The sequence below is a fragment of the Rhinolophus sinicus genome, linkage group LG02, assembly GCF_036562045.2.
Source record: "Rhinolophus sinicus isolate RSC01 linkage group LG02, ASM3656204v1, whole genome shotgun sequence".
Lineage (NCBI taxonomy): Eukaryota > Metazoa > Chordata > Mammalia > Chiroptera > Rhinolophidae > Rhinolophus > Rhinolophus sinicus.
The window spans coordinates 192,728,826-192,755,000 of record NC_133752.1 but is presented as its reverse complement, the minus strand read 5'-3'; the positions used below and the strand labels follow the sequence as shown (position 1 = coordinate 192,755,000).

The following is a 26,175-nucleotide window of genomic DNA, read 5'->3' as shown; positions in this document are numbered from 1 at the left end:
GGTCAAGGAAAACTGGGCTGGACTCTGCTCATGGCATATGTCATTCTCTGCCTTTTCTCACCTCTGCTCACAGACTCTGATATGCAAATGAACACCTTGAAGCAAATGAGCTCCTTGATCTGCATATAGTCAAATGCAAGGTAGGTGAGAGTGCACCTGCCCTTCTTCCTGCTTGCTCCTTCCCTCCAAGCTTTTGGGATGGAAACACCTTGAAGGAAAGGGGTGTGTCTATTTTGTTCTCTGCAGTATCTCCAGGGCCTAGACCTGTGCCTGGCACATAGTAGGTGCAACTTACCCTTTGAAAAAATGAATGAATGAATGAACGAATGAATGATTAGAGGGATGCATGATGATGGAGGTAGGTGAGGTACAGAGGAAGGGCCTCAGGCTTCGTTGACTGGCTGAATGGCTGTGTGCCACCGTTCACAGCACCTCTTGGGGTCTGTCCTTGCTCATCAGTAGAATGGGTGTGGCTCAGGTTCTTTGGAAAACAATTTGACCGAGTTTGCCAGAAACATATATGACTCACTGACCCAGTAATTCCATTCCAGCCACAGAGATATCCCTAAATATGGAAAAAGGAAAGCTTTCTGTGCAAAGATCTACCAAAATATATTATTTATAACATCAAAAAACTGGAAATAACTGAGATATCCAACAATAAGTAAATGGCTAAATAAACTATGGAACTTCCACTCAACAAAATACTAGGCAGCCAATAAAAATGAGGCTCAGAGAAGAGGAAAAGAAATGCGTTATAGAGAGTGAAATAACTTGAAAAGTGCCCATGATATAATGGCAAGTCAAAAAGGCAGGATACCACCGTTTTGTTTTTTTCTTTTAATATACAGTATGATCTCAGCTATGTTAAAAAAAAAAAGTCCCCAAACAAAAAACTATGGAAGGAAATACATCAAACCTTAACAATGATTGTCTCTGGGTGGTGGGGCTGTGGGTGGTGATTTTTCTTCCTTATTTTGACTTTTCTGCATTTTTCAGATTTTCATAAGTGAACATGTATTGTTACTTTGATAGTATAGCCATGAAAAAACAAAAAAAGAATTAGAATTCAGGGGTGGGAGTAGATGCTGTCTAAGACCTGCCTCGGTCTCTGAGAGGGAAGGTCAAACTCACCTCCAGAGTGTCAGGGAAGGTTCTGGGCTTGGGGTTGGCCACGTGCTTGTCAGAACCAGGGCTGCCTGTGTGACCCTGGGAAAATCATTCTACTGCTTTGGGTGTCAGTGGCGTCACCTATCAAATGGGGCCGGGACCCCTATTTCACAGGGGCGTAGCAAGAACAGGACTAAGATGCGGCTTCATAAGGCCTTCGGGAGTTCTGACCGAATGAACTAAATGGTATCGTTATCATCAGTTCCCGGGAAAGGCCAGTTCTGCTGTCAGACACCTAGGACAGATGTCAGTGTCCTTGTCCCGGAGCCCCAGGAGTATTTTTGGCTCCTGGAGGTACAGCTGTTCCTGATTCATTGTGGAAAGTAGAGCTGGGGTAATTTCCAGAAATGTATCACTGTGTGGGGGAGGAGCATGGCAGGGGGCGGGGGGTGGGGGGGTTAGAGTCCTGGGTCCCAGCTCTTTCTCCACTGCTGTGTGACCTTGGGCGAGTCACACAGCCTTCCTGACCTCAGCTTCCCCTATGCCCTGGGCTCTGTACACAGAGATCACTAAGATTCCTAAATTCTCTCTGTTTAAACGAGGCCATGTCACCTAGACCCTTAAGGGCAGGGAGCCAGGGGCCTGAGCGGCAGCCCCTTACCCGCTGAGGTCCCCAGACCGCCCATGTGTGGCCTGTGGCCTCATTTCTAGTCCAGCATTCCCCCAGAGGGTGTAAGGGGTTGGGGGGACATTTCCCAGCTGGTCTCTGGAAGCTCAGTCTGCTACGATGGGATTATCGTAGGTTCCTTTCAGCACCCTCTGACACTTATGACCTTTCCAAGGGTTCAACAGTGGGGAAAAGGGTGGAGGTGCTTCAGGGCAGGCAGCGTGTACACACAGCTTACATTCCCAACCTGGGGGTGACAGTTGGTCCTGTTCTTGGCACCATAGGGAAACTCAGTCTGGGACACTCCTAACCTCCCGCTCTGACACGTAGTAGATGTGTCCGTACAAACTTGTCTCATCCCTGTAGACACAGATCAAGGACCTCAGACCTAATTATGGTCTAATTAACTATATGGTTAATGCTTCTTGAGTGCTTCCCATAGGCTGGGCTTTCTGCAGGAGTCATCACCGTGAGTCTTCAGAACCATTCTGTGGGACAGGCCCTGATGCTCTTTAGCACTTACAGATGGGGAAATGGAGGCTCAGAGAAGTTAAGAAACTCATCGAAATTCACACAGCTAGCAAGGGGGCAGGGCCAGGATTGAACCCAGGCCATCTGGCTGGAGGCCACACTTACAATTATGATGCTTTGAGATCATTTCGCCCCTTCCACCTGCTGCTTTGGCAAATGAGGAGAAACTCAGCCCAGGTCAGTGGCTTTCCAAGAAGCTAGGGACAACCCCGACAGACAGACTCACTCGCATTTATGTTCAAAGAGCCCAGTCCCCAAATCCAGTGCTTTATGTACAAATCAGCGAATAATTGGTTGGTTGGACCCAAATAACTTCCCTGTTCATTTGTCCATCCATCCATTCATCCATCCACTAAGATCCTTCTGGGTGCCAAGCTCTAGGCCTGGCCCTGGGCGTATAGAGAGGAACAACACCCGTCTTTTGCTCATGACCCAGGGACTTCCAGGAGGAGGTGATAACTAAGATTTGGTCAGAGGGAGGAGGGAAGAAAGGGCGTTCTGGGCCTACGGAATGGCTGATGCATGTGAGGAACCCCCATGGTTTCTGGGAGGGTTAGCAAAAGGGAAGGAGAGGCGGCTGCCAGGGTTTGACACTGCAATTGCCAGTGGGTAGGTGAGGGGTGGGAAGGCAGATGAGAAGTCAGAAGGGAGTTACCCACAGGCGGAAGGTCAGCTGCTTTGTCCCCTGCCCTCCACTCTGGAGGTCTGAGGGAGGAGAGATGGCCCTGAGGAAAGGATGTGGTAGCTGTCTTTCCAGGTCACAGCTGGAAGGGGAAGTGGGGGCTGGGTCTGGGAGCTGGGTGGGGCTGAGGTCACAAGGCAAGAGGGGTGGTGGAAGAGTGGCACCCCAGCTCTGGCCAGGATGGGGGTTGCAGTTCTGCAAGTCCTAGTCCCTCGGATGCAGGAAGGGGTGAAGGAAGTGGACCCAGCACCCGGCTGCTCTGACCTCATCTCCTGCTGCTCGCTTCCTCACTCACTTCCCCACTGTCCTTGTTTCTGGTTCTACAACGCATCTAGCTTATTCCCACCCCAGGGCCTTTGCACCTGCTGTTCCCTCTGCCTGAACAGCTTTCTTCTTTTAATCACTCACCTCTTCAAATGTCACTCCTCAGAGAAGTCTCCTGCCCCCTCTAAACTTCACTGCCCCCTCCCTGTCCGTCTTCCCTACCCCCAGTACCACTAGATTGTTCGTATTGCCCTTGTCACTGCCTGCCACTTAATGTCCATTTGCTCACTCTCGGGACCTGAGCTCCATGAGGACAGGGGCTTCGTCTGTGCTGTTCGCCACTGAATCCCCAGCTCCAAGCACAGTGCCTGGCACACAGCGGTTCCTCCACAACATAGCATGAGCACTTGCCATGTGCCAGGCACTGTCCTATGGGCAATCACTCATTTCATTCTGAAGACGCTATGGGTAGGGGCCGATTCTGGAACGGTGGGGCCCAAAGCTGAGTCAGTCTCAGGATCTTTAAGAAAAATATACATGGTCAGGAATGTTCAATAGGCATGGTGCCTTGGAAAAGCCTACACAGGCGAGGGGTGTGGGGCCTTCAAGTTCCTTAGCCACAGGGCAAATCTGCCCCTGCCTCTGAGGGGGGGATTATCCCCCCTGTTAGGGGTGAGAACACTGAGGCACAGAGAGGTTAAGTAACTTGCCTTCTTGGTTTGCAAGGGGGCAACCCAGGTATTTAAACTCAAGAAGTCTGGCTTCAAAGATGCTGGAAGTTTTGGATGCCATAAAGCTTTTACATGTGTTGAATGTGCGAATGACCTTTTAGCCTTTGACCAATGATTTACCTGCCCCGGGCCTCAGTTTCCACATTTGGAGCCTGAGGATTGACCCTGAATGGGCAGAATGGCAGCCCATTTTGAGAGGCTCAGTGACCTTTCCCATCGGGGGTTTCGGTTGAGTGGAAGCGTTCTTGAATCATTCATTCATTCATTCATCCATCATTCAATGGACATCAGAAGCTCTACATAGGCCAGGTCCTGGGCTCAGCACCGAGGATAAGGCAATAAAAACAAAGTCGCTGCGGGCAGGGAGCTCATGATCTGATAAAAATGGAAGGCAGACAACAAAAATTGAGATACAATTTGTCATCATTATTGGGATGGGAACTTCAATGGAGTAAAACAAAGCACGGGGAGAATGGGGAGTTTGGGGGGTGCAGGGTGATCGGGGAGGCCTCACTGAGTAGGTGACACGGGAGCTGAGAGCTGGAGGGGTGAGTGAGCAGGGCAGGCATCCTAGGCAGCAGGAACAGCATGGCCAATGGCTCTGAGGAAGGGATGGGCTTGATGAGTTTAGGGAAACACTGGAGAAGCATGAGTGAGGGGACGGGAGGGGGAGCTGAGGTCAGATAGGCTGTGGGGGCCAACTGTGTGGGGCCTGTGGGTCGCTGTCAGGACTCGAGGGAGATGGGAGCCACAGGAGGGCTTTGAGCAGAGGTGCCTGTGCTCCACAGGCTGAATCTGGCTGCTGTGTGGTGCACAGACGGTAGGGTCGAGGCCGGAGGAGGGAGACCCATCAGGAGGCTGCTGCAGTTGTCCAGGCAGGAGATGCAGTGACCCAGATTAGGGAGGTGGGTGAAAATGCGAGAAGCAGTTGGAGTCCGGATTTTTTTTTTTTTGAATATCGGCCCAATAGGATTTGCAGTAGATTGGGTTCCAATTAACTACTGCTGTCTAACAAATCAACCCAAAACTTAGTAGCTTAAAACAATAAGAATCATTTTATTATTTTTCATAGTTTCTGTAGGTCAGGAATTTGGGATGAGCTTGGGATGGTCTGGTTTGGGGTCTCTCAGGTTGTCACAGTCAGTGGCTGGACCTGGACCAGCCGGGTGGGAGCTGTGGGTGCTGGCGGGGCAACTGCTTCCTGCACCCTTGGGGCTGCTCCCTCTGGTCTCTCTGGTCCCCCGGTGTGGGCTGGTTGGGCTTCCTCACAGCATGGCCATTCAGAGCTCCAGAGGTGAGTGTCCCAGGAGAACCATGCAGAAGCTACATTGCATTTTGCGACCTAGCTCAGAAGCCAGGGAACGGCTTTTGCAAGTTCGTGGATTCTACCCAGATTCGAGGAGAGGGAACGCAGGAAGCGTTGTATCTCTGTGGGAGCAGCACCCGCGTTGTGCTATAAAAATGTATGCGTTGAAAGCTATTGCTGTGGTCCTCGCTGGGAAACGCAACCTGTCACAGATTGTAAAAGCCGAATTTGAGTGCTGTCACTGTGTGACATGAGCAACCTCCTCACGCTTCCATTGCCTCATTTGTAAGAGGGAGCGGATAGCAGCTACATCCTAAAGTTGGGGTAGCCCATGAGCCTGCCTCTCACAGGGACGGGCTCAGTGAACTTGAGCTTGCGCTCCCCACCTCCCCCCCGACTGTGTGCCTCCTTACGCGTGGCCTAGAGTGGTTCTCCTCCACAGCGAAGGTGGAAACAGGTGTTGGGTTGCTGTGCCATGAGGGGTCTGCTAACTCCGTGTCACCTGCCTGGGCCTAGGCTGCCTTCCTCCTTTCGTGTGTGTGTGCATGTGCCTGTGCCCATGCACGTGTACAGGTGAGTCTGTGCGTGCACACCCATGTACTCACGTGCCTGTGAGCACATCTCTCCCAACCAAGCCATGAGAGCCATCTCAGCCGCTAGCCAGCTGCTCCTGCAGGAAACCTGGCCACGTCCTCCAGGTCCAGCTGCTCACCTGGTCCCGGAGGATCTCTCTGAAACCCAATTCTCAGGGTGGCCCGCCTTCACCTTTCCTGGGCCAGGCCTGTCACGGTCACCTCCATCCTGCGGGGACCCTCCATCCTCTCTGACCCTCCTCTTCGTGGCCCATGCGGCTGCCTGAGCAATCTCCTCAGATACAGGCATGGAATTCTAGAAAAGGCAACATTACAGGACTAGAAGACAGGCCAGTGGCCGCCAGAGGCAAGGGTGAAGGGGCAAGAAGGAACTTTTAGGGTGAAAACAACGTTCTAGGTCCTGGTTCAGGTAAAGGTTACATGACTGTACACATTGAGGTTTGACAACTGGTGACTTTTATTGTGTGTACATGACTCCATGATACAGCTGACAACAACAAAACCTTTCCACGCTCCTCAGCTATCCAAGTGCTTGTTGAGCACCTACTGTATGCCTGGCACTGTCTGTTGTAGACATAGCAGCATACAAAATGGAGACAATCCCCATCCTCATGGAGGGCGGGGGAGACAAAATTACTACAGGGAATAGAACAGGCAGTGATGCTACACGGAAAATCACAGCAACCCAGGAGACAGAAGAGACCAAGCTCCTTTGGAGGCTTTTGGCGACCTGTCCTCTCTCCGTTGCGCCCTCCCACAGGCCTCCCTTTGAGGCCCTTCCCCAGCGACCTGGGGTGGGGCCAGGCTCTGGGACGGGGGCCCTGATGCTTCCTGTCCTCGCAGGAGGAGATGACAGTGGGAGGAGACATACGGACACACTGTGTTCCCACCTCATTGGTGGGGCGAGGGGACACAAGTTGTTTCAGGTCCTTGTGAGTACGTCCTGGGCACACACGTCCTTCTCGGACACTAGTGCACACACACTGACGTTGGACTCCGGTCCGTGTGCAAATCCACACCCCAATTAGGGTGCTCATTCTATTTTACATACACCCAATGGTTTCCACACTCTGGGAGCATAACCTGTGAGCACAAACACACAGAGGCTGGTGCACACGCACGCATACACACACATCTTGGCTCCACTGCACACATGGTAAGAGCTAATGCTTACTATGTGCTTTACCCATTTCATTTCAATTGTCCCAACAGCCTTACGCGAAGCAGGTACTCATGATCCCATTTTACAGATGAGGAAATAGAGGTGCTGAGGGAGGTGCCCAAAGTCTGAGCCTGACAGTGGAGAGCCGGGATCTGAAGCCAGGCTCTGGGGTCTGGTGCCTTTGGCTTTCCATAAACACCACCAGGTGTTGGGGACACCCATTTCCAGTGTCTCCTGCCCATCTGGAGACCCTGTGCCCACAGGTGCACAACACCTCAGAGTTTACAAAGCACTCTCCCACCCTGAGATGTCAGCAAGGTGGGTCAATTATCCCAGTTTTACAGAAGAGGAAATTGAGGGAGAAAGGACAGTATGGATCTTGCTCAAGGTCACGCAGAGGTTGACTGCAGAACCAGGACTAGAGCCATGTCCCTGACTCCTGGTTTATCCATCTTACCCTGCCCTTGGGAAGTGTTGAGTCACTGCCAACTGCACTATCCTCTTGCTGCACCAACTCGGAACTTTTCTGGAGGGCTGTGAGCAGAAAGGTGTGAGTAGGCAATAGCGCATCATGGGCGTTGGGCAGGATGGGGAGCCTCCCAGAGGAGGCACAACGTCCAGCCTGGTCTTGGGGGACTGTGGGGGTGGAAGGAGAGTCTGAGGGGCCAGGTGTCCTGGATGCTGAAGCCACTCTTGGGACTGGCCCCTGCAGGGGCCTGAGCATAGCAGGTATGTCTCAACCATGCCTCTCTGATGGGGGTGGCTTGTCCCAGGGGTGGGGGAGGGGCAGGGACTAGGGAGGACTCTAGAATCCGGATCCCCTGAGGGAGAGCAGACTCTGTGTCCCTGTCAGTGGGAGGACAGAGTCCCCTAGGCACCTGTCTGGGGGTGAGGAGTGCTGGCCCAGGAAGCGTGGCTCTCAGCCCGTCCTTGCTCTCTCTGTCCTCTTTGGGAGGCCAGTGTCGGCCAGGCATTGTTCTCAGGTTTAAAAATAAAGGCATCTTGGCCTGGGCCCTGCTGGCACAGGGGAGGAGGGGGTGGCCCTGCCCTGCCCCAGGCCTGAAGGGCATCTGGCTGGAAAAGGAGGCCTCACCCAGCTCCACCACCAGCATGGCTGGGAGCGTGGGGGTCCCCAGAGAACCACTGGCACCTCAGCTTCTCCTGCCATGAGAGGCACAGGCGGAGGGCAGCTGGGTGTTGGCTGCCTTCTCCTCACTCTAGCCACTCAAGACTGCCCCCAGTCTCACCAGAAGCTTCCAACAACCTGGGGCCACTGGGGGGACACAAGCTCCCCCCATACCCGCTTTCCCCCACCAGCTGATTATACTACCAATAATAGCTATGTCCCAACAACCCTAGTGGGGAAGGTGTTGTTATTATTACCATTAAACAAATGAGGAAATCCAGGTTCAGAGAGGTTTAGTAACTTGCCCAAGGCTACACAGCTGGGAGGTGGAGGAGCCAAGGCTCAAACCCAGGTTTGTCTGACTCCGGAGTCAGGATCCTAACCTCACCACTCCAGTGCTCCACCTCTCACTGCTCCTGTCCCAGGCTGCCCACAGGGGCCCGCTGAGGAAAGAAGCTTTCTACTTTCCCTGAGTTGTTAGGGATGTGGAAACCAAGGGGCAGTGGGGAGAGGAGGGAGAGAAGCAGCCAGGGCCTGGTGTGTGCGGGGCTATTACCTTCCGAAAATCTCACACCAAGCCCTTGCACAGGGGGATTGTCTGCCTTCTGTACATGCGGAAACCGAGGCCCCAAGAGACAGTCACTGTGAAGATGGGATTTGAACCCAGATGAGCCCAAAGCTCTTTTCCTCACACCCAGCGTCTGAAGGGTTAATAGGAATGTCCAACAAAGAGCACTACCTCCCCTCACCCCCAACAGGGTTCAAGTGTAAACCTAGAGGTACTGTGGGTGTGGGCAGCTGGAGGGAGGAGTGTGATGGAGGGGCACTGTTGCTAGGGAACCAGCTCCCCCACCCCTGGAGGGATGGTAAGGAGAGAGAGCAGGCCAGCAGTTCAGGGCAGCTCCAGTGTGGGGTGTCCCCCACCTGAGATGAGGCAGGCAGACCAGCCCTCCCCTGTGGCTCATGGCTGCCAGCCTCCCCATTCCAGACAAGATCCGGTGATCCCCCATCCGCCCCCGAGGCCTCTGCCGAGGTTGGCACACTGGTGCTGGCACCGGAAAGCGACATTCCAGAGGCCCCCCGCAACTCTCTGCCAACCCCGGATTCTTGGCAGAACAGGAGAGTGGGGGCTTCTGGGAGATGCACAGGACAGGAGTGTGAGGGTGAGGGTTGTGTCAGGGAGGATTGTGGGAAGGGCCAGAGTCAGAACACCTGTCCACAGGACGTGGGAGAAGCCAGGCCAGAGACAGGGCAGACCCCCGACCCAACCCCCAGGAACTGTGCATCTCTGGCTTGCTCACCCCCACTGCAACAGGAGCCTGGGAGGGGTGACAGTGCAGCGTACAAAATGGGGGACTAGGCTGAGGGCAGTGTCTCAGGCATGGTGTTCGTGAAAAGACACGTCCTTTACAGGTGGCAAAGTTCCTCTTACTACCTACTGTAAGAGGTTTTCCAGGCAGATCTCCAAGTCACTGTGTGACCTTGGACAAGACACATGCCCTCTCTGGGCCTCAGGAGAGGACTGAAGCAGGTCAATCTTGAAGGTTCCCTCTAGCAAACGGTTTTTATTATCCCAAGCTGTTATGGCTTTGGCCTCCTCCCTGGTCTCCCTGTGGTCCCACTGATACATACATAGCAGCCAACAGATCCTTTTAAATCTGTGAGTCAGGCACTGGTTCCCCTGCTCATCACCCTGGGGGACCACCTCTCACAGAATGCTGCCTCCTGACCACTCGCCCTCCTAGGAGTGGTGTCCCAGCCTCCAGAATGCCCCAAGCCAGATAATTTTCTTCTCTCCTGGGTGGCTGTCCTTGACCCTCCTCTGGCCTGGAGAGCTCAGCCCCACCCAGATCTTCGAATAGTTCTTTCTGGTCATCCAAGACTCAGCTCAAATGTCGTCTCTCAGAGAGGCCTTCTCTGACCCTTTCTCTAAACCAGGGCCCTCCACCCCCCACAGGCTTCATGATCGCCTCTCTATGATCTGTTTCCTACATAACATTTGTGATGACTAAAATGATCTTGGTCACTTATTGTTTACTTGCTGATTGTCCTTCTTCCTCTGCACTGTCCCCTGGAGGGGGGGCAGGGTCAGGCTCTTTGCCCAGCGCTGGGCCCAGCACGCAGCAGGCTCTCAGTGTCTTTTTTGAATGGATGACTATGAGACTTGGTGTTTCTTCCAACTTGCCCAAGCCCCTGGTTCTTCAGTGTGCTTCCCCTCCTGTCCAAGGATGCTCGCTGCTCCCTGCTTCCCTCCCTACCAGCCACTCCCTCCCCCGACCCCCTGTTGGTGGTAAAGTTCTTGGGGACTCAATTCTGGGCCCAGCAGCCAAGGGGCCAGCAGGGCAGGGAGGGAGGGAAGACCCATGACCCCTGGTCCCCTCGTAGCTAGTTCCCCAAGAGCAGGAGAGCAGCCCTGGACCTGGAAACCCCCTAGGTCTGGCTGCTGGGCTGTGATTCCGGGGTGACCTCATTGCCTTGAAAGGAGGGCAGCAGTGGCAGGAAGTGGAAGACGCATCAGATGGGCTAAATTTAGAGCATTTGATTCAGCTCAGGCCGAACAATATTCCTGGAGTCCCCATTGTTGTGAGGGGCCAGAGGGCAGCATGTCCATTGAATGGCTGGGTCTGAGCCATGCCAAGCTGTCTGGGCATGCAGGGGTTGGGGGTGGTAGGAAGGGTGGCCCCTCCCTGCCAGGCGAGAACCTAGGCCAAGGGTCATCAGGGCAGAGCCAGGGGGTGCAGGCTCCGGGGGCGCTGCCCCTGGGATTAGGCCGAAAGTGGAAACGAGGATGCCTCAGAATGAGGAGGGGTCTCTAGGTGGCCTTGATAACAACCACTCAGCTGTGCAACCCTCACAACAGCCAAGACAACCACTAGTCCTCCTCCTTACTCTGCCATTTTATAGGCCAGGGGCCTCAGACTCAGACCCAGGGAGCTACATGGATGCTGTGTCCTGATTCCCAGCCTGGGTCCGCAGCAGACAGCTGTGCCCCTGGCCCATGGCCCTCCCACCAAGACAAGTGCTGTGGGCCCTCACCCCACCAGGCCAGGCAGCCTCAGGGTGACAGGAGAGGGTGGCTCTGCCTGCACAGGCTCCAGAACCTGTTGCCATGGCAACCCAGGGTCCAGGCCTGCCCTGCTCTGGAGATGAGCCTTAAGCTGAGGATTTCCTTGGGTGAGCAGACAGAGACGGGCTGCCTTCTGACCCTGGCCTTCCAGAGCCCCCGAGGCCAGCAGCCCAGCTTAGCTGCCTGGGCTGACCGCACGGGCCAGGTCAATGATTCTTGAGGGTCTCCTGTTTCTGCACCCATGCCTCATGCTCACACTTCGGGCAGGCAGCCAAAGAAGGGAGGGGAGATTGTCCTCAATTCAGGGCTGCTCTGGGGAGGAAGACTCAGCAGGCCATGTCCGGGCCCCTTGAGCTCCTGTGCAAGCCCACCACCACCTCCCAGCCTGCAAGTCCCGCGGAGGCCCAGCGGACCCCGTGGGCCACACCTGCCTTGGAAATGGGGGGAGGGGACCAACAGTACCAACAGACCTTCTCTTCCCACAGACCTGTGACGGGCACAGCGAGAGAGCCAAGGACGCTCAGAGAATGGCCCCTGCCCACCTTCCTCTTCCCAGCTCAGGAAGGGCCTTGGGAATGAAGCCAGCCCCCTTCCCCCACCTTACCCCCGGCCAGGTACAGGTGAGTAACCTGAGGGTCTGAGCTAGGAAGAGGCGTGTCTGAGACCATTCATGGGGCAGCAGCTTCACCTGTCTTCCTGGGCCCTGCCCACCAGGTCCCCAGAGGTACCAGATCTCCCTGTAGCCCCGCTGCCCTGCCCGGGGCGGCGGCCCAAGGCTGTTCACTGCTCCTCTTGATTTCACATCATGACTCATGTTATCATGTTCTCAGGAGCTGAGTAACCACCTGAGTTATTTATACCCTGGCTTAGCAGGCTTCCTTCCCTCCTCCCAGAACTCAGGGCAGGGAGGATGGGGTGGGGGTGGGGAGGAACCTGGGAGGGGGGATGTGGACTGGGAGAAGGCAGCTGAGCACCCCCATGTGCCCTCCCCTGGGGTACCACCCCCGTAACGCACCCAAAAATAACTGTGACTCTCCCAGCACAACAGGATGGGCCTGGATCCATGGCATCGATATATAGGTACGATGATAGTTTGGGGAGGGGGGAATTCCTTTCCCGAGCGAGTCACCGTCTGGAAAAATAAAGAAGGAAAAAGCTGAAATTTTTTCCTTCCATCAAAACAGGAAGGAGCTGGAGGAGGTGGGAGGGCGGACAGGGAGATGACGGGTGGCGGCCGAGTGGCATTCTCTACACTGTGGTGGTCTTCAGGGAGGGGAAGCCCCAGGCACCTGCAGTCTGGGGCCCACTGGCCCAGGGCTGGCCCTGGGTGTCCCCTGTGTGGGCCATCCCTGGCTGTCCCGGGGATGTTTTTGTCCTCCCTTCCTCCCAGGCCTGTGTGCATTCATGGACACACAGAAGCACACAGACCCGTGCTCCCCCAGGTTCCCACACTACGCAGACTTGCTTGCCCATCCCCGCACGCCCCCCCCTCCCAGACTCCACAGGAGAAAAGTCTCACTCTGGGTGCGTGGGACTTCCTAACTTTCTTGTTTTCCCCTCCCCTTGAGGAGTCCTGGGTCTTAAATTCAATCTGACTTTACTCCAACCAGTGGGTGACTTAGGGAAGTCACTTTCCTTCTCTGAGCCTCAGTTTTCTCATCTGTAATAGGGGTGCGGTCATTCCCTTTGGGGAAAATTGTGGGGATGGCCTCGTCCAAGTGAGGGAAGCCGTAACCACAGCTCCCACTTACCGAGCGCTCTCTGTGTGCTAAGCACCTACATTCAGTTGCTAGATTAACCTCATCACCAAATGTGGTAGGTTCCAGAATTATCCTCATCTATGGCCCAGGGGACAGGCACTCACCCAGGGTCACACAGCTGGGATGAGATGGAGGCTGGTCATGAACTCTGGCAGCACTGTTTGCTTCCAAGAAAGACTGAAAGAGGAAAAGGAGGAAGGGAGAGGGAAGGGGGAAGAGGGCATCCCAGCTTCCCTGAGTCTTGTGCTCCCACCTGGGACCATCAATGAAACTCCATGACTTCCCTAGGGATGCGACTCAGTGGCCAGGGGGTGCATCTTCACCCAAGCAGCCTTGCGCCCACTGCTGTGGTGATTACTATTGAGACAGTCAGTCCCCTTGGGCTGCCCTCTGTTTGCTTATTGACTTACTTAAGCACTGCCTGAGGGTGTTTGTTCAGTTGTCTCGGTCTTTCTGTCTATCTTCCACCTGCTTGCCTCGGCCTGTAAGCTCTTCAAGGGCAGGGGGCTCCGGAGAAGTGAGCTGGCAATGTAACACCCAGTTCTGTGTGAGGACAACCCCGGGGTACCACGCACGCAAAGCTGCTCAGACTCCCCGCAGTCAGATTGTGTTGAGGACCCCCTTGTACCCACGAGGACACTGAGGTCTGGGACTTTGCTCCTCCAAGGCCAGCAGTGGACTGGCCTGGGACGGCCACTCCCGGAGGTAGAGTGCTGAAGCCCATGACCCTGGTTCAAATTTGGCTAGGCCTCCTTCTCCTGATCATGCTTCTTAGGGAAGTCATGTGATCTTTCCAGGACTCAGTTTCCCAGTCTAAAATGGGGATAACATACTTTGTTCTGCCTGGATTATCATCGGGTGATTGGGGGTTGATGTATTAGTTCGAGCTGTGTGAAATCGTGTGAAATCCACTTCTGACCATTTGCGACCTACCCTTTAGGTAAGTGCTTCCCTACTGTGCACAGGAGTCACCCAGTGGGGGTCTTCTTCAAATGCAGATTCTGACTTGGCAGTTCTGACTAGGCCTGGAGTTGTGCATTTCTAACAAGCCCCCAGGTGAGGCAGCTGCTGGTCGATGGGCCACCCTCTCAGGAGCAACAGTATAGATTTAGACTGAGATGGAAACGTACTAACTGTACGGGGCTGTGCCAGGCACCAGACTGCGCCTTACCACCATTCTCACATCCAATCCCTACAGCATCCCTACAAGGCAAATGTGGACATCCCCAGTCTACAGATGAGGAAGCAGAGGCCCAGAGAAGTCAATGCCCCACCCAAGGACACACAGCCAGAAACTAGCATGGAGGGTCTCAAAGCCAGGCCTGCGGGGCTTACAGGGTCCTTGTCCATGAATCCAAACCTTTGCACAGTCTCCTAGGTCCTGCCTTTGAGAAGCTCACTGTCCTGGCGGGGATCTAAGATATACCCAGGACATGGAAACATCCTCAAGCGGTCTCCAGGCAGCTGGTGGGAAAGGACAACTTGTTACTTCTGGGAACTCACCCTAGGGAGAGCTTCCCAGTAGGCAGGCAGGAGGGTGAGGAAATGGGTGAGACCTGGGTTGGACAGGAGCGTGAACGATACTCTGAGAACAGTGCCAGTAAAGGTGTGGTTTGGGGTAAAAATTAGCCATCTGCTATTCCTTGTGAACCCCAGCCTCGCCCAGACCCCCTTCTTTCCTACCCAACTCCTTCCATCCTTCTATACTGAACACAATTCCAGAGTCACTGCTTTGGGGTCCTTCCCCCTGGCAGAGGAGGGCCAGGGTCCCTGGAGTTGGCAGAACTGTCACCCCATTTCAGTCCCTGAGTCACCTTGAGCAAGTCATATGACATCTCCGAACTTACATCTCTTCTGAAGCCCTTGGCTTGTACTGTGGGGACAGGGTTTTGAACATTGGGGCAGTGTCAGGCCTTCTCCCAAAGGGGAGCTTCCTAATGGTGGGAGGAGATGGGGATTTGAGGTGGAAAGATGAGGTGGGGGAGAGGACAAAGACAGGGCTCCCTGTAAGTGCTACAGGCCACTGGACTTGCCACCTGCATTTCTTTTCTAGCAGACTCTAGGGTACCCTGTCCAGTGTCAGCCCAACAGGCAGAGCACTGCTCACTATAGCGAGAGCAAGCTCCTTCAGTCAGAGGTCCAGCCAGAGATCCAGCCTAACGCCCACCCGAGGGCCCTCCCCAGACAGGGGTAGAGCTCAGCCAAAATATGTGGGTGAAGGAGGCTGGGAGCCAGGTGAACCAGGCAGCTGTGTGTTTTCATCTTTGCCCAGCCTGGCAGATGGGCACAGAGGCCAGAGAATGACACTGGCACTAGGTTGCCCAGGTTCAAATCCCAGCTCTGCCCTCACTCATCTTTGACCTTTCAAAGATGCTCCAGACCTTGGTTTCTCATTCTGTAAAATGGGAGTGATCGTAGCTCCTTTCTCATAGGCACATTGTGTGCCATGTGAACATTTGCTCTTACGAATAGTGATGAAAAATTGGTGACTTTCACACTGGGGCTGGCTTCCCATTCTTTTGACAGGCCCATCATGTTTCCTGCAGTTACAAGTATCTTTCTGTGGAAAGCTGGTGGGGGTCTGTGTGCTGTCCTAGCCATACCCTCACCAAGAGGGGATGCTGCTACCTGCTTGCCCCTCTCTCCCTCCTGCCCCACCCCTTCCAGAGTGTCCAGTCAAATCCTCAGAACATGACAGCAAGGATACCCTGATTTAGAACGGGCCGCCACCCAGATCTACTACACAGCTTCCCAGCTCGGGGGCTGCAAATGGCTTCTCTCCCCAGGGTGGTGGGCAGGGCCATCTAGCTCATTTGTTAAATTTTCTATGTGCAACGTGATATGCAAAGCTGGGCAGACACGGGGAGGTATCACGTAACAGGGAGATGGCTAAAGCGTGGGCTTTGCCATCACAGCCCTGGATTCAAATCCTGGCACTGCCAGTTCCTTGCTGGGTGGTGCTGGGCAAGCTCATTTCCCTCTCTGAGCCTCAGTGCCCCCTCCCCAGGTATGAACACCATAGAGCGCCAGCCCTCCAGGAAGGGGATAAGGACTCAGCCAGCCTCCTTCCTTTGTTGATAAAATGGGAATAACTGCTGTACCTCCCTCACTGCTGTCAGTTCAGGTAAAATGCTTGGCACAGGGCCTTGCCCAGGGCGAATGTTCTGGAAGTGGGGCTGCCATGATTATCAGAGTGCCCGAGACCCAGCGGGTGAGCAGCAAAGGGTGCTGAGAGGATGAGTATTCTCACCAGATCCCAGGGGAGGCATCTCCCAGGCCCATGTGGCCCAGATCCCCTCACCCTGGGAGCCTTCGCCCGTGTCCAGCCAGCTTCCAGGACAGGTAGATCCGAGCGCCCCATCCAAACATCCTCTTCCTCGTCTGGAGACTGGAGTTGCTAAAAATGCATCACTCGGCCCAGGAAAACAAACACTGCACTTCCCTTGCTTTTGTATACAGGACACAAGACCAAGGCCACAGGCGGTGAGGTGGGCACCCCAGGCTGCCCTTGGCCTGGGGGTCGGTCTGTCTGTCTGCCTGCCTTCCGGGGGTCTCGCCTGCCTCCCTGGTACTGGTACTCACAGCCACAGTTGTCCGAGCCTCACCAGGGTGGGGGTCTCCAACAGAGGGGGTGGGAGCTGTATGTGGGAATCCCTCCCCCCCTCCAGGTGCTGTGCCCTGGCTTTCCCAGCCTTGGGCTCCTCTCCTCGCCCCGTCTCTGGAGTTCACGTGTGTGTGTGTGTGTGTGTGTGTGTGTGTGTGTGTGTGTGTACATGCGCACATATGCATATAGCGTGGAGTAATGATAATAATCCAGATAATCAGCATTTGCGGGGCACTCACTCCTGCTTTCAACACTCAGGATGCTGAATGCACAAGTTATTTGACTCCACGCAATAACTACCACTGTTATCCACGTTTTACAGATGAGCAAACAGGCTCAAAAAGGTAGAGTAACTCGCTCAAGATCACGAGTGAGTAAATGGTATAGCGGGGCTTTAAAACCAGGTGATCTTTGATGGGAAGCCTAGTTTCTTGCCCTAAGTCTCAGTTTTCCCATCTGTAAAATGAGCACGTACGGCATAATGCCGCCCTTGCTGGTGACTGTGATGGTGAAGCAGGGCAAAGTCGTGCAGATGGGGAGGTGGGGATGGGGCCGGCAGGTCTGTGGGAGCAGATCCACGCTCTGTGGTATGGAGCAGAGTATGCACTATGCCATCGTGCAGCCCAGGGCTGGGGTCTCAGGTCCTTTGTGGCATGGCCTTGGACTGTCCCGTTTGGAGCCCCATGTCCTTCTCCATCAAGCCAAGAAAGCACAGTTGCCTGGCAAGGGCCCTCTCAGCAGAGTGGGGGTATTCCCATCCTCTGGACTCGAGTGTGCCCCTGGGATTGAAGCCAACTCCTTCCTTGGCCCTGGGTCCCCCCTCCCAGGATGTGAGATGATTTCAATGGACAAGACTGTGCATGGGTTGTCTAAACACCCAGGCTAAAAAGCCCCTGGCTTTGGGCAGCCCCCACCCCAGCACTTGGCTGAAGGCTGTGGCCACTTGGTTTTCCATTTGGCTCAGACCTGTCAGGGGACTGGGGGGCTAAGCATTATGGGGGTGTCACCTCAACTCCACATAAACCTGCTCCCAGCCCTACTGGCAAGCCTGATTCCTCAGTGGCCCCAATACCAGAGATAGGCTGAGGCCTTCCCAGGTCTGGGAAGGTGGTGCCCTCACATGCCCTGTGCTTCTGACTTTAGAGGCTCAAGACCCTCCCCTCCTCTCTCCACCCTTCAGGCAGAGTCTGACATCTTTCCACCAACAGACCAGAACTCAGAGAGAGAAACAGGTAAGATGTGTACTCGTTTATTCATTCCTTCAGCAGATCTTTATTGAGCAGCTACTGCATGATAGGAACTGGAAATGATAGACTGGCTCACCCGGAGCTCAGTCTAGTGCTAGATCGATAAACGGGCAATGACAATACCATAGGGTACATGCTGTGGGAACCCAGAATAAGCAGTAAGCCATCTGGTGGTGGTGGTGGTGGTGGTGGGGCTTCCTAGAGGAGGTGTCATCTAAGCCGAGCCTGACCGGAGGATGAGAGAAGGTGATCTTTAGGGAATTGTTTGTGTGGAAAGACCCCCACACTGACGTAGTGTCTGCAAGGAGAGGATACAGGAAAGGGGTACTTCTCAGCATGGCATTTAGGACTGGTGCCATATGGTCCCTGCTACTAGCTCGGTAGCTCTGTGGTTCCTGTCCTGCCACTTCTCACCAGTGCACAAAGGCATGTGGATTGTAATGATTTGTGTCTGTCTCACTCAAGAGCCTGGGAGGTCTCAGATACCAGGCAGGACTGGGTCTCCTTTCTCATTCCATTACTCAGTGCTTCATGCAGGGCCCTGCACACAGTAGGTGCTCACTGATGCTGCACCCAGTAGCCTTTTCTCTTTTGCACTCCTCCCGAGGCTGAGCTGTGTGCCCCCTCCTTTGTGCTCCTACAGTACTTTGTATGCAAGCTGAGAGCTCATATTGATACAGCAGTTTTCAGTTGGCCAAGTACTTTTACATGTATTAATGTATTTGATGCTTACACAAGCAAGCCTTATGTGTCATTGTTGTCACCATCATTATGTGTTAGGAGACAGCACAACATGGTGGTTTAAGTGTGTGGGCTCTGCAGCTGGGCTGCTTGGGTTCAAGTCCTGGCTTTACCACTTACTGGCTGTGTGACTCTGAACAAGTTGCTTAACCTCTCTGTGCTTCATTTTCTCCAGTTATAGGATAGGAGTACTATATCTCATAGGAGCATTGAGAGGCTATATGCAGAATAAGAACACTACCTATGACAGGGTCACCTCAATAATAATGGTAGCTATTATCATCTCATGTACAGCCAAGGATATAGAAGGTCAAGATCACCTACCTGTCCAGTGGAGCAGGTTCTAGCTGTCTTTAGACTTCAAATCTTGTATTTGGGGATGATTTCCCACATCCTACCTCCCTGTCCCCTGGCTCCTAATTTATCTGTTTAAGCATCTGTCTGTCCTCTGGATGGGGCTCCTCCAGGGCAGGAGCCTGCATTAACATTATGCTGTCTCCCCAGCACCGGGCCACCATGAGACACTTGAAAGCTGTGTTGAAGGAACGATGCACTCCACACGCCAGGCATCCTGCTCGGTGCTTCCACGAGGATTATCTTGTCTGAGCCTTCAGACCGCTCTATGAAGTAGGTGAACATTTTTTTACAACCGTTCGGAAGTACAGTAAACCGCACTTCTCAGTTTGACCTATGTATATACATGTGAACCAGCAAAGATGACAAACATTTCCATCACTCCTAAAATTGTCCCATTCTCTTTGAAATCCCTCCCTCCCTCCCTCCAACTATAGATGTATCTCTAGTTTATAGGGGGAGGAAATCGAGGTACTGAGAGATAACCCTTCCTGGAGACACTAAGCCAGCAAGTGACCACACTGGGAATTTTATCAAGGTGACCTGCCCCCAGTCTGCCTCTTGGCCACTGTGCCATGCTGCCCCCAAGGTAATGGCCGGAGGGTGGGTGCGTGTGGCTGTTTGGAAAGAAGTCCTCCTGGGAAGTCCTCCCTCCTCCACACCAGCCCTGCTCAGGCCCAAGACCACGATTTGTGAGATGTTGGTGTGCTTGTCTCAGTGACAGGGTGTGTGCATGTGTGAGGAACAGGCTGCCACCCCAGAAGGATGTTTGGTACAAAGGGCAGATGAGAGACATTGCAAGGGGACCAGATAAAGTGTCCGAAAGCTAGGAGAAGGGTGATGCAGTGAGCCTGTGGGTCCCGTGGTGGGTGCTGTGCTCTGCGGGTATGCGGGTATGCGTGTGACTCTGTGACTGTGACCCTGTGACTGCTGAAGACAGGGACATAGCAGCTCCCAAAGCTGGGGGCGGAAGGTGTTAACTGTGTGATTGCCGGCGTGGGTTGGGGGCCTTGGGCCTCAAGCCTGGGGGCTGAGGGAGGTAGTAAACATCAGGGTGACTGTAGGATTACGATGGCCCCGTGAGGGTGCTGCAGGATTGTGGGGGTTTATGTGACTCTGCAGTTCAACAAATTCAAATTCAGTCAACGCTGGCAGTGCCTGTTGTGTGCCAGGCAACCAGCTAGGAGGAGACGTGGACCCAGCTTTCAGCGGAATGGTACTGGCTGTGGGGTTTGTGTGATCACCTGGAGGCTGGCTTGGGCTTGGGTGCTTTCCACCCTTGCTGGTATTAAGTCCTCACAGTGACCCTATTTCACTTTGAGGCTAGACAGAGGAGCACAGAAAGGAAGTGACTTGCCCAAGGTGACCCAGCTACTCAGTACCAGGGCAGGATCTGAATCGAGCTGCAGAGCCTGAGTTCTCCATCATGCCTGTGCCAGGGTGCAAATATCTGGTTCTGGAGGAGCCGGCTTGGACTCCTGGCCCAGGCCTTGGAGACATCTTCCCCAACCACGTGGAGCCAGGCAACGGTCACTGTGTTGAGGGGCTCAGAGGCTGGTCGCCCCCAGCTTTCCTTTTCCAGGGGCCAAATTCCTGGACAGAGTGGCTGCTGGGTTCTCAGAGACCCCTAAACTCTCCATCCTCCATCCTCGTCTCTGGCCCTCCGGCGCTCCTGCCCCCACCCCCCTCCTGGTGCTGACTCTCGGCCAGAAGAGGAAAGGCTGTCTCCACCCACCTCTCTCGCGCGCACTCTCCCTTCTCATCTCATCTATAAAGGCCGAACAGCTGAAAGGGTAGGGACTTCTCCAGACGCCGTGCCTTCCTGAGCGCTCGATCCCCGCTGTCTCCGTGAGGGCTCTCCTCCGGCCGCCAGCGCCCATCTTTCATTCCCGAGACAGAGATATTTTGCACACACGCACACATACACACACGCGCAAAAAGAAAAAAAAAAAGCCCACCCCCCGCCTCGTTGCAAAGAGAAAGCCGGAGCAGCCGCAGCTCGAAGCCCGCAGAGGACGCCCTGAGTAGCGAGCCGGAGGGCAGACGGATCTACGGACTCGCGCCGCATCCACCTGTCTGCCGTGCCGGGCCCAGCGCGCAGCGGGCACGCCGCGCGCGCGGAGCAGCCGTGCCCGCCGCCCGGGCCCCGCGCCAGGGCGCACACGCTCCGGCCCCCCCACCCGGCCCGGGCGGGAGTTTGCACCTCTCCCTGCCCGGGTACTCGGGCCGCCGCTGCAAATCCAACTTTGGGAAAAGTTTTCGGGGGGAGACTTTGGCTTTGAGGTGCCCACCTCTGCGCTTTCCGACTTCGGGGGCCTTTCCAGAAAATGTTGCAAAAAAGCTAAGCCGGCGGGCAGAGGAGAGCGCCTTTAGCCGGCGAGTGAAGACCAACGATCGACTGCCGTGTTCTTTTTCCTCTTGGAGGTTGGAGTCCCCTGGGCGCCCCCACACGGCTAGACGCCTCGGCGGGTTCGCGACGCAGCCCCCCGGCAGTGGATGCTCGCTCTGGCTCGGGATCCGCCCAGGTAGCGGCCTCGGACCCTGGTCCCGTACCCAGGCCCTTCCTAGTCCCCCAACGACGGAGCCGGGGCCGGGGGCGGCGGCGCCCAGGGGCCATGCGGGTGAGCCGCGGCGGCGGCTGCAGCGGCCTGAGTGCCTGATCGCCGCAGACCCCAGCCGAGCCCACCTCCCTCCCCAGCCCCCGCCCTCCACCCTGGCCGCGGGGGCGGCGCGCACCGTCCACGCGTCCGGGGCCCAGCGGGGCCGGGCCCGGAGTCGGCATGAATCGCTGCTGGCCGCTCTTCCTGTCTCTCTGCTGCTACCTGCGTCTGGTCAGCGCCGAGGTGAGTTGCGACAGCCTTGGGGCTGGTTCGCTTCATTCATCGCCCCCACCCCCATCCCTGTTGCCCCCTCCCCTCCCTGCAGTGAACTTTGGACCCTTGCAGCCCGTGGGCCTGGCGCCCGGCGCTAGGTGACCTCCGAGGGCTGAAACGGTAGGTCCGAGAGGTGCCAGGCGCTATAGGGAGGGGGCAAGAGGTGGTTTTCCTTCCCAGGGGCGATCCCAGATCTCCGCGCCTTTAAGCGTCGGGGGAGGGTGTGTGTAGTCTTATCCCCCACCTCCTCAGAAACCCCAGAATAAGCCCCTAACTGGCCTAAGGGAGAGGGGGTGGGGTGGTGCCGAGGGTGCAGAAGGCGGCGCGTCCTTCCAAGCCCACTTCAGTTCCAGCTTAGGTTCTGTCCGGGAACAGGCTTGCACGGTAGGTGCGAGCTCGCGCCCTGTGGCAGCCACGCCAACCTACGGCAGGGGTTTGCGTCCCACCCTGGCTCCCGCTCCAGCTCTTGCATGCTCGGCCCCAGAGCGCGGTGCAGGAGCAGCTTGTGTCTTGGGCGCGGCGGGGGTACAGAGAGACAGGTTTCGGGAACTTGGGATTAGGGAGGACTGGGGGCTCTTAAGGAATCCAGCCCCGGGGCGGTGTGTGCCTGAGGCCCCGCCATACCTGCGCCCGCGCCCTGCGAAAGGAGGAAGCACCTCTCTTCCCCGTTTGTAGGGTACAGAGCGTGCCGCCTGGAAAAGCGTAGCTGCAAGGGAGGTGGGGTATGAAAACGTCTGCGGGAGCTCTCGGGTCGGATCAGACCCCACCCCTCCCAGCCTCACGCAGCAGTGAGTTAGCAAGTCTACACGGTGTCCAGGTGGGAAAGGGGGCGGGGCAGGGAGGAGGCGTGAGGTGAAGAGGATCAGGGGCTGCGAGGAGCGCTACGCGCCTGGTCCCGTCCCGCCTCAGCTCGGCGGCCGCCGGGAGCCGGCACCTAGCCGGTTCCTGGGAGGGCCGGCCCCTCTCGGGCCTCCAACGAGGAGCAGGAAGGAGGCGGCGGCGGCGGCGGCGAAGGGGTTAAGGTGAAGGGCTTCGAGGCCGCGGCCGGGCCTTGGGCCGCAGCCAGCGCAGGTTGTTTTGACCACGGAGGAGCCGTCGCCGTCTCCTTTTGTTCTCGGGGCTCCTCGAGGGCCGCCGGCCGTCCGCCCTGGGGCCCCGCCCTTCCGCGGCCGTCCCCCGTGGCCCGCACCCGGGAGGGAGGACGCGGGGATCAGCCTGGCTGCCTGCAGTCCCCTCCCGACGCCCCCTCCTCTCCTCCTGCTGAAGCCCCCCGGGCCGCGGCCAGCTGTTGGGGCAGGGGGCGCCGGCCGGCCCCAGCTGCCGCCTCGCCGCGGGGCCTGGGGGCTGGGCCCTGTGCCAGGGCGTCCTGGGAACGGCGGCGCCCCAGCCGCTGCTCTCCGCAGCCCACCCCGCCCGGCCCCCCGACTCGCTCACTCACCCCACGCATGCACACTCTTGGCCGGAGGCGATGCTGCGCTCCGGCGGGCGGGCGCGCAGGGCGACGGGCACGCACTGGCGCGGCCGGGTCGCGCGCCCGCCGCCACGCCCGTGCACATGCGGGACACACGCGCGCGCACTACACACATACACGCATGGTCCCCGCACACACGGCTTGAGCACACGTGCGCGCACACCCACGCACGCACAGCCTAGCGCCAGGTGCCCACCCCCGCGCCACAGGTGGGCCCACGGTAGGCCCTCGTCACCTCTAGTGACTCTATTTCCTTCCTGGGTGCTCTGAGGGAGGGGAAACAGGAACCCTCCCTCAGGTCCCTCTCCACAGCACCCATGGGTGTTTTTTTTTCCCCGGTCAGATCAGTTCCACGCTCTTTGCGCATTACCCTTCTATGATTGCTTTTTTTCAACCACTCCCATGTGGCTGAAAATAGTGTTGATGTGCTTGGGGGGTACTGTTCAGAGCATTTCTCCCTTCAAGTAAGCCCTTCTTTGAACCTTCAAGTTCCCACTCCCCACTGTTCTGTCCTCTTTGCTGATCCCAGCCAGCATGATCCAGAGGCTGGTGACAGCTGGATGAGGCTTTCCCTGCCTGCCCTTACCATTCCCAGCTTCATCCAGCACCTCCCCCTCCTTTCCCACAACTCCATGGGTATGTGTTTGGGGGGGTGAGGCTATGGCACAGACACTGGTGCCTGTCTCCTCACTTTAATCACAGCATCCTTGGACACATGGCCCTCAGGAACCCACAGTTGTGTGGTGCTTTGCAGTTTATGAAGCACTTTCCTGCTAAGCCTTACTCTGAGTAAGCCAGCCTCAGGCAGCTCTTGGGGAAGAGACCTAAAGGGAAAACCTATCAACATGGGGACCAGTCCAGGAAGGTGGACTCCAGGAGATCTTATTGGCAGAGGTGGCCTTGGGGCTGGCCATGTCTCGGGCATGTGTGGGTGAGCCTCAGGTAGAGGCCTCAGCAGCTGGGAAGGCGGGTTGGGACGTCTGAGGCAGGGCCTGGCAGGGGGTCAGCTGAGGCCTGTGAGGTTCCACCTCCACCAGCTGAACTGGCTTCAGGAGAGTGACTCCTACTGTCACATGATGCCTCCTGCCTTAGCACCCTTCTGCTGGGAAAGAGTGAAGGGGCACTACAACCCTTCACCACCCAGTTTCCTTCTGGTTTGCTAATGCCTTAGGTGGTGGGAGACCAACTTGCTGGAATCTCCCAGCTCTAGACGTGTCTGCAAGGTTAAGATCAAACAGAATTTGGAGCTCTGGTGCAAACCTAGGAACAGTGCATGCGCGCATGAGAGAGAGAGAGAGAGAGAGAGAGAGAGAGAGAGAGAGAGAGAGCTTCAGCAGGAGTGGTAAAGAGGTGTTTACCATGGGCCTCATAAATCTCTCAAAATCTCCCCCCCCACCCCATCCCGTTGAAATGCCCCTTCTAGATAGCTATTTTCGTTTTCTGGTTTATTTAGTTGTTTATTATCTGTTTTTTCTCACTGGAGTGTAAACTCCACTAGAGAGCTTTTGTCTTAGTCATCACCATCTCCCATGCTTAGAACAGTGCCTGGCCGATGGTGGATAATCTGTAAATATTTGTGGAAAGGACAGTGAATCCTGGGGGCGGGGGAGGGACCCGATATGTGTCCATCGCTTGGTAAGTGCTTTATAAACACAGCCTCATTTATGCTCACCCCAGGGTAGCCTAGCATGGCCACGCTGCTCTCCACCAGGCATCCTCATTCGAGCCCCCTGACCCCCCATCTTGAGAGACAAACATGTCTTTCTTTTCCATGTCTTGGGACTTGGGCTGCCAAGATTGGACAGGACAGAGGGGAAGAAACAGAAGGAAAATCAGATCGCAAGGCTTCTGTGTATCTTGAGCTGGGCTGGGCCTCAGTTGCCGCCATGTGAGAATATGAGACGGTTGGATTAGCTCAGAGTTCCCCCAAGAACCGCAGAGTTACCGGGCCTCTTGAAAATGCAGAGCCCTGGGCCCTACCCACCAGGTGCTGGGAGCTGGGGTGGGGTGGGGTGGGGGGCAGTGATTGGGCTGCCAGGATTAGATTGCTGCACTGCCCCCCTCTCTTCCTGCTCTAACAGTTTTCCTGCTCAAGGGAGAGGTGGGAGCCCAGTGGGAGGCTGGGCTCACATTAAGGAGGGGTGGGGGAGAGGGGAGGGCCTCTGGAGCGCTAGAGAAGGGAAATGGTAGGTGGGAAAGGCTGGGTCTAAGTGGCTTCTGTGGTCTGCCCAGAGGAGGCGTCTTCAAAGGGCTTGGCTTTGGCGTTGAATCTAAATTAGGCCTGAGACTCTCAGGCAGGCTGGCGCTTGGAGGCATGGTCGGCTTCTGCCTCTGCCAACCATAGACAACGCCCCTGGGTGCTGGGGCCAAGAGCGACGTCCTCTCTCAGCTGAACGGCGCACTGGGGAGTGTGTATCTGTGTGCAGAGTGTGTGTCTGTGTGCGCTGGGGCCCAGGTGGAGGGTGGGGTCCAAGCCCCTTTGATCTGCCAGCAAGGTTGGGAGCAGGTAATTCACCTGGCCTCACGCTTCCTACTTTCTGCAGCTGGTGTTGGGGGTGGGGTGGGGTGGGGAGGAGATTGTTTGCCTTGGCTCCCAAGGCTGGCTGTGCCCCAGCTGCCTTCTCGCCACGCCCTCACCCTGCCAGGAACCCCAGGCCTGAGATCTGGGACAGTTTCCTCATAGTACCAAGCCTCCTTTCCTAGCTCTGAGGGGAGCTGCCCACCTAAGGAGGCTTCTAGAGCCTGTGCCCAGGAAAACCCTCACCCTGTGCTCACTGTCCCACACTAAGAGGAGCCTTTGGCCTCAAGCAGGTGCCCAGGGGAGTCTGCCCCTAGGGCACTGCATCCTGAAGCTGACCACGAGCTGAATTTCCCCACCCTTCACCC

General features: G+C 56.0%; 1 protein-coding gene and 2 long non-coding RNA genes across 4 annotated transcripts in view; 2 read left to right on the top strand and 1 right to left on the bottom strand.

Annotated features, from left to right (window-relative positions):
• Positions 1–58: 58 nt before the first annotated feature.
• On the top strand, positions 59–19,360 carry LOC141570180 (uncharacterized). 2 transcript variants are annotated; one of them, XR_012494134.1, is made up of 4 exons: positions 59–140; positions 11,725–11,859; positions 17,784–17,835; positions 19,096–19,360. It is a non-coding gene; the product is annotated as an uncharacterized LOC141570180 (long non-coding RNA). The 2 variants fall into 2 exon arrangements; XR_012494133.1 differs by lacking the exon at positions 59–140 and adding an exon at positions 7,088–7,775.
• On the bottom strand, positions 17,843–20,821 carry LOC141570179 (uncharacterized). Its single transcript, XR_012494132.1, has 3 exons — positions 20,681–20,821; positions 18,916–19,211; positions 17,843–18,148 (listed from the first exon to the last, which is right to left on the bottom strand). It is a non-coding gene; the product is annotated as an uncharacterized LOC141570179 (long non-coding RNA).
• Positions 20,751–26,175, top strand: part of PDGFB (platelet derived growth factor subunit B) — a 19,599-nt gene continuing 14,174 nt past the window's right edge. The window contains exons 1-2 of the mRNA XM_074326416.1: positions 20,751–21,470; positions 21,644–21,788. Of these exons, the coding sequence (XP_074182517.1) occupies positions 21,442–21,470; positions 21,644–21,788 (174 nt within the window). The 5' untranslated portion in view covers positions 20,751–21,441. The remainder of the gene's footprint in view (positions 21,471–21,643; positions 21,789–26,175) is intronic.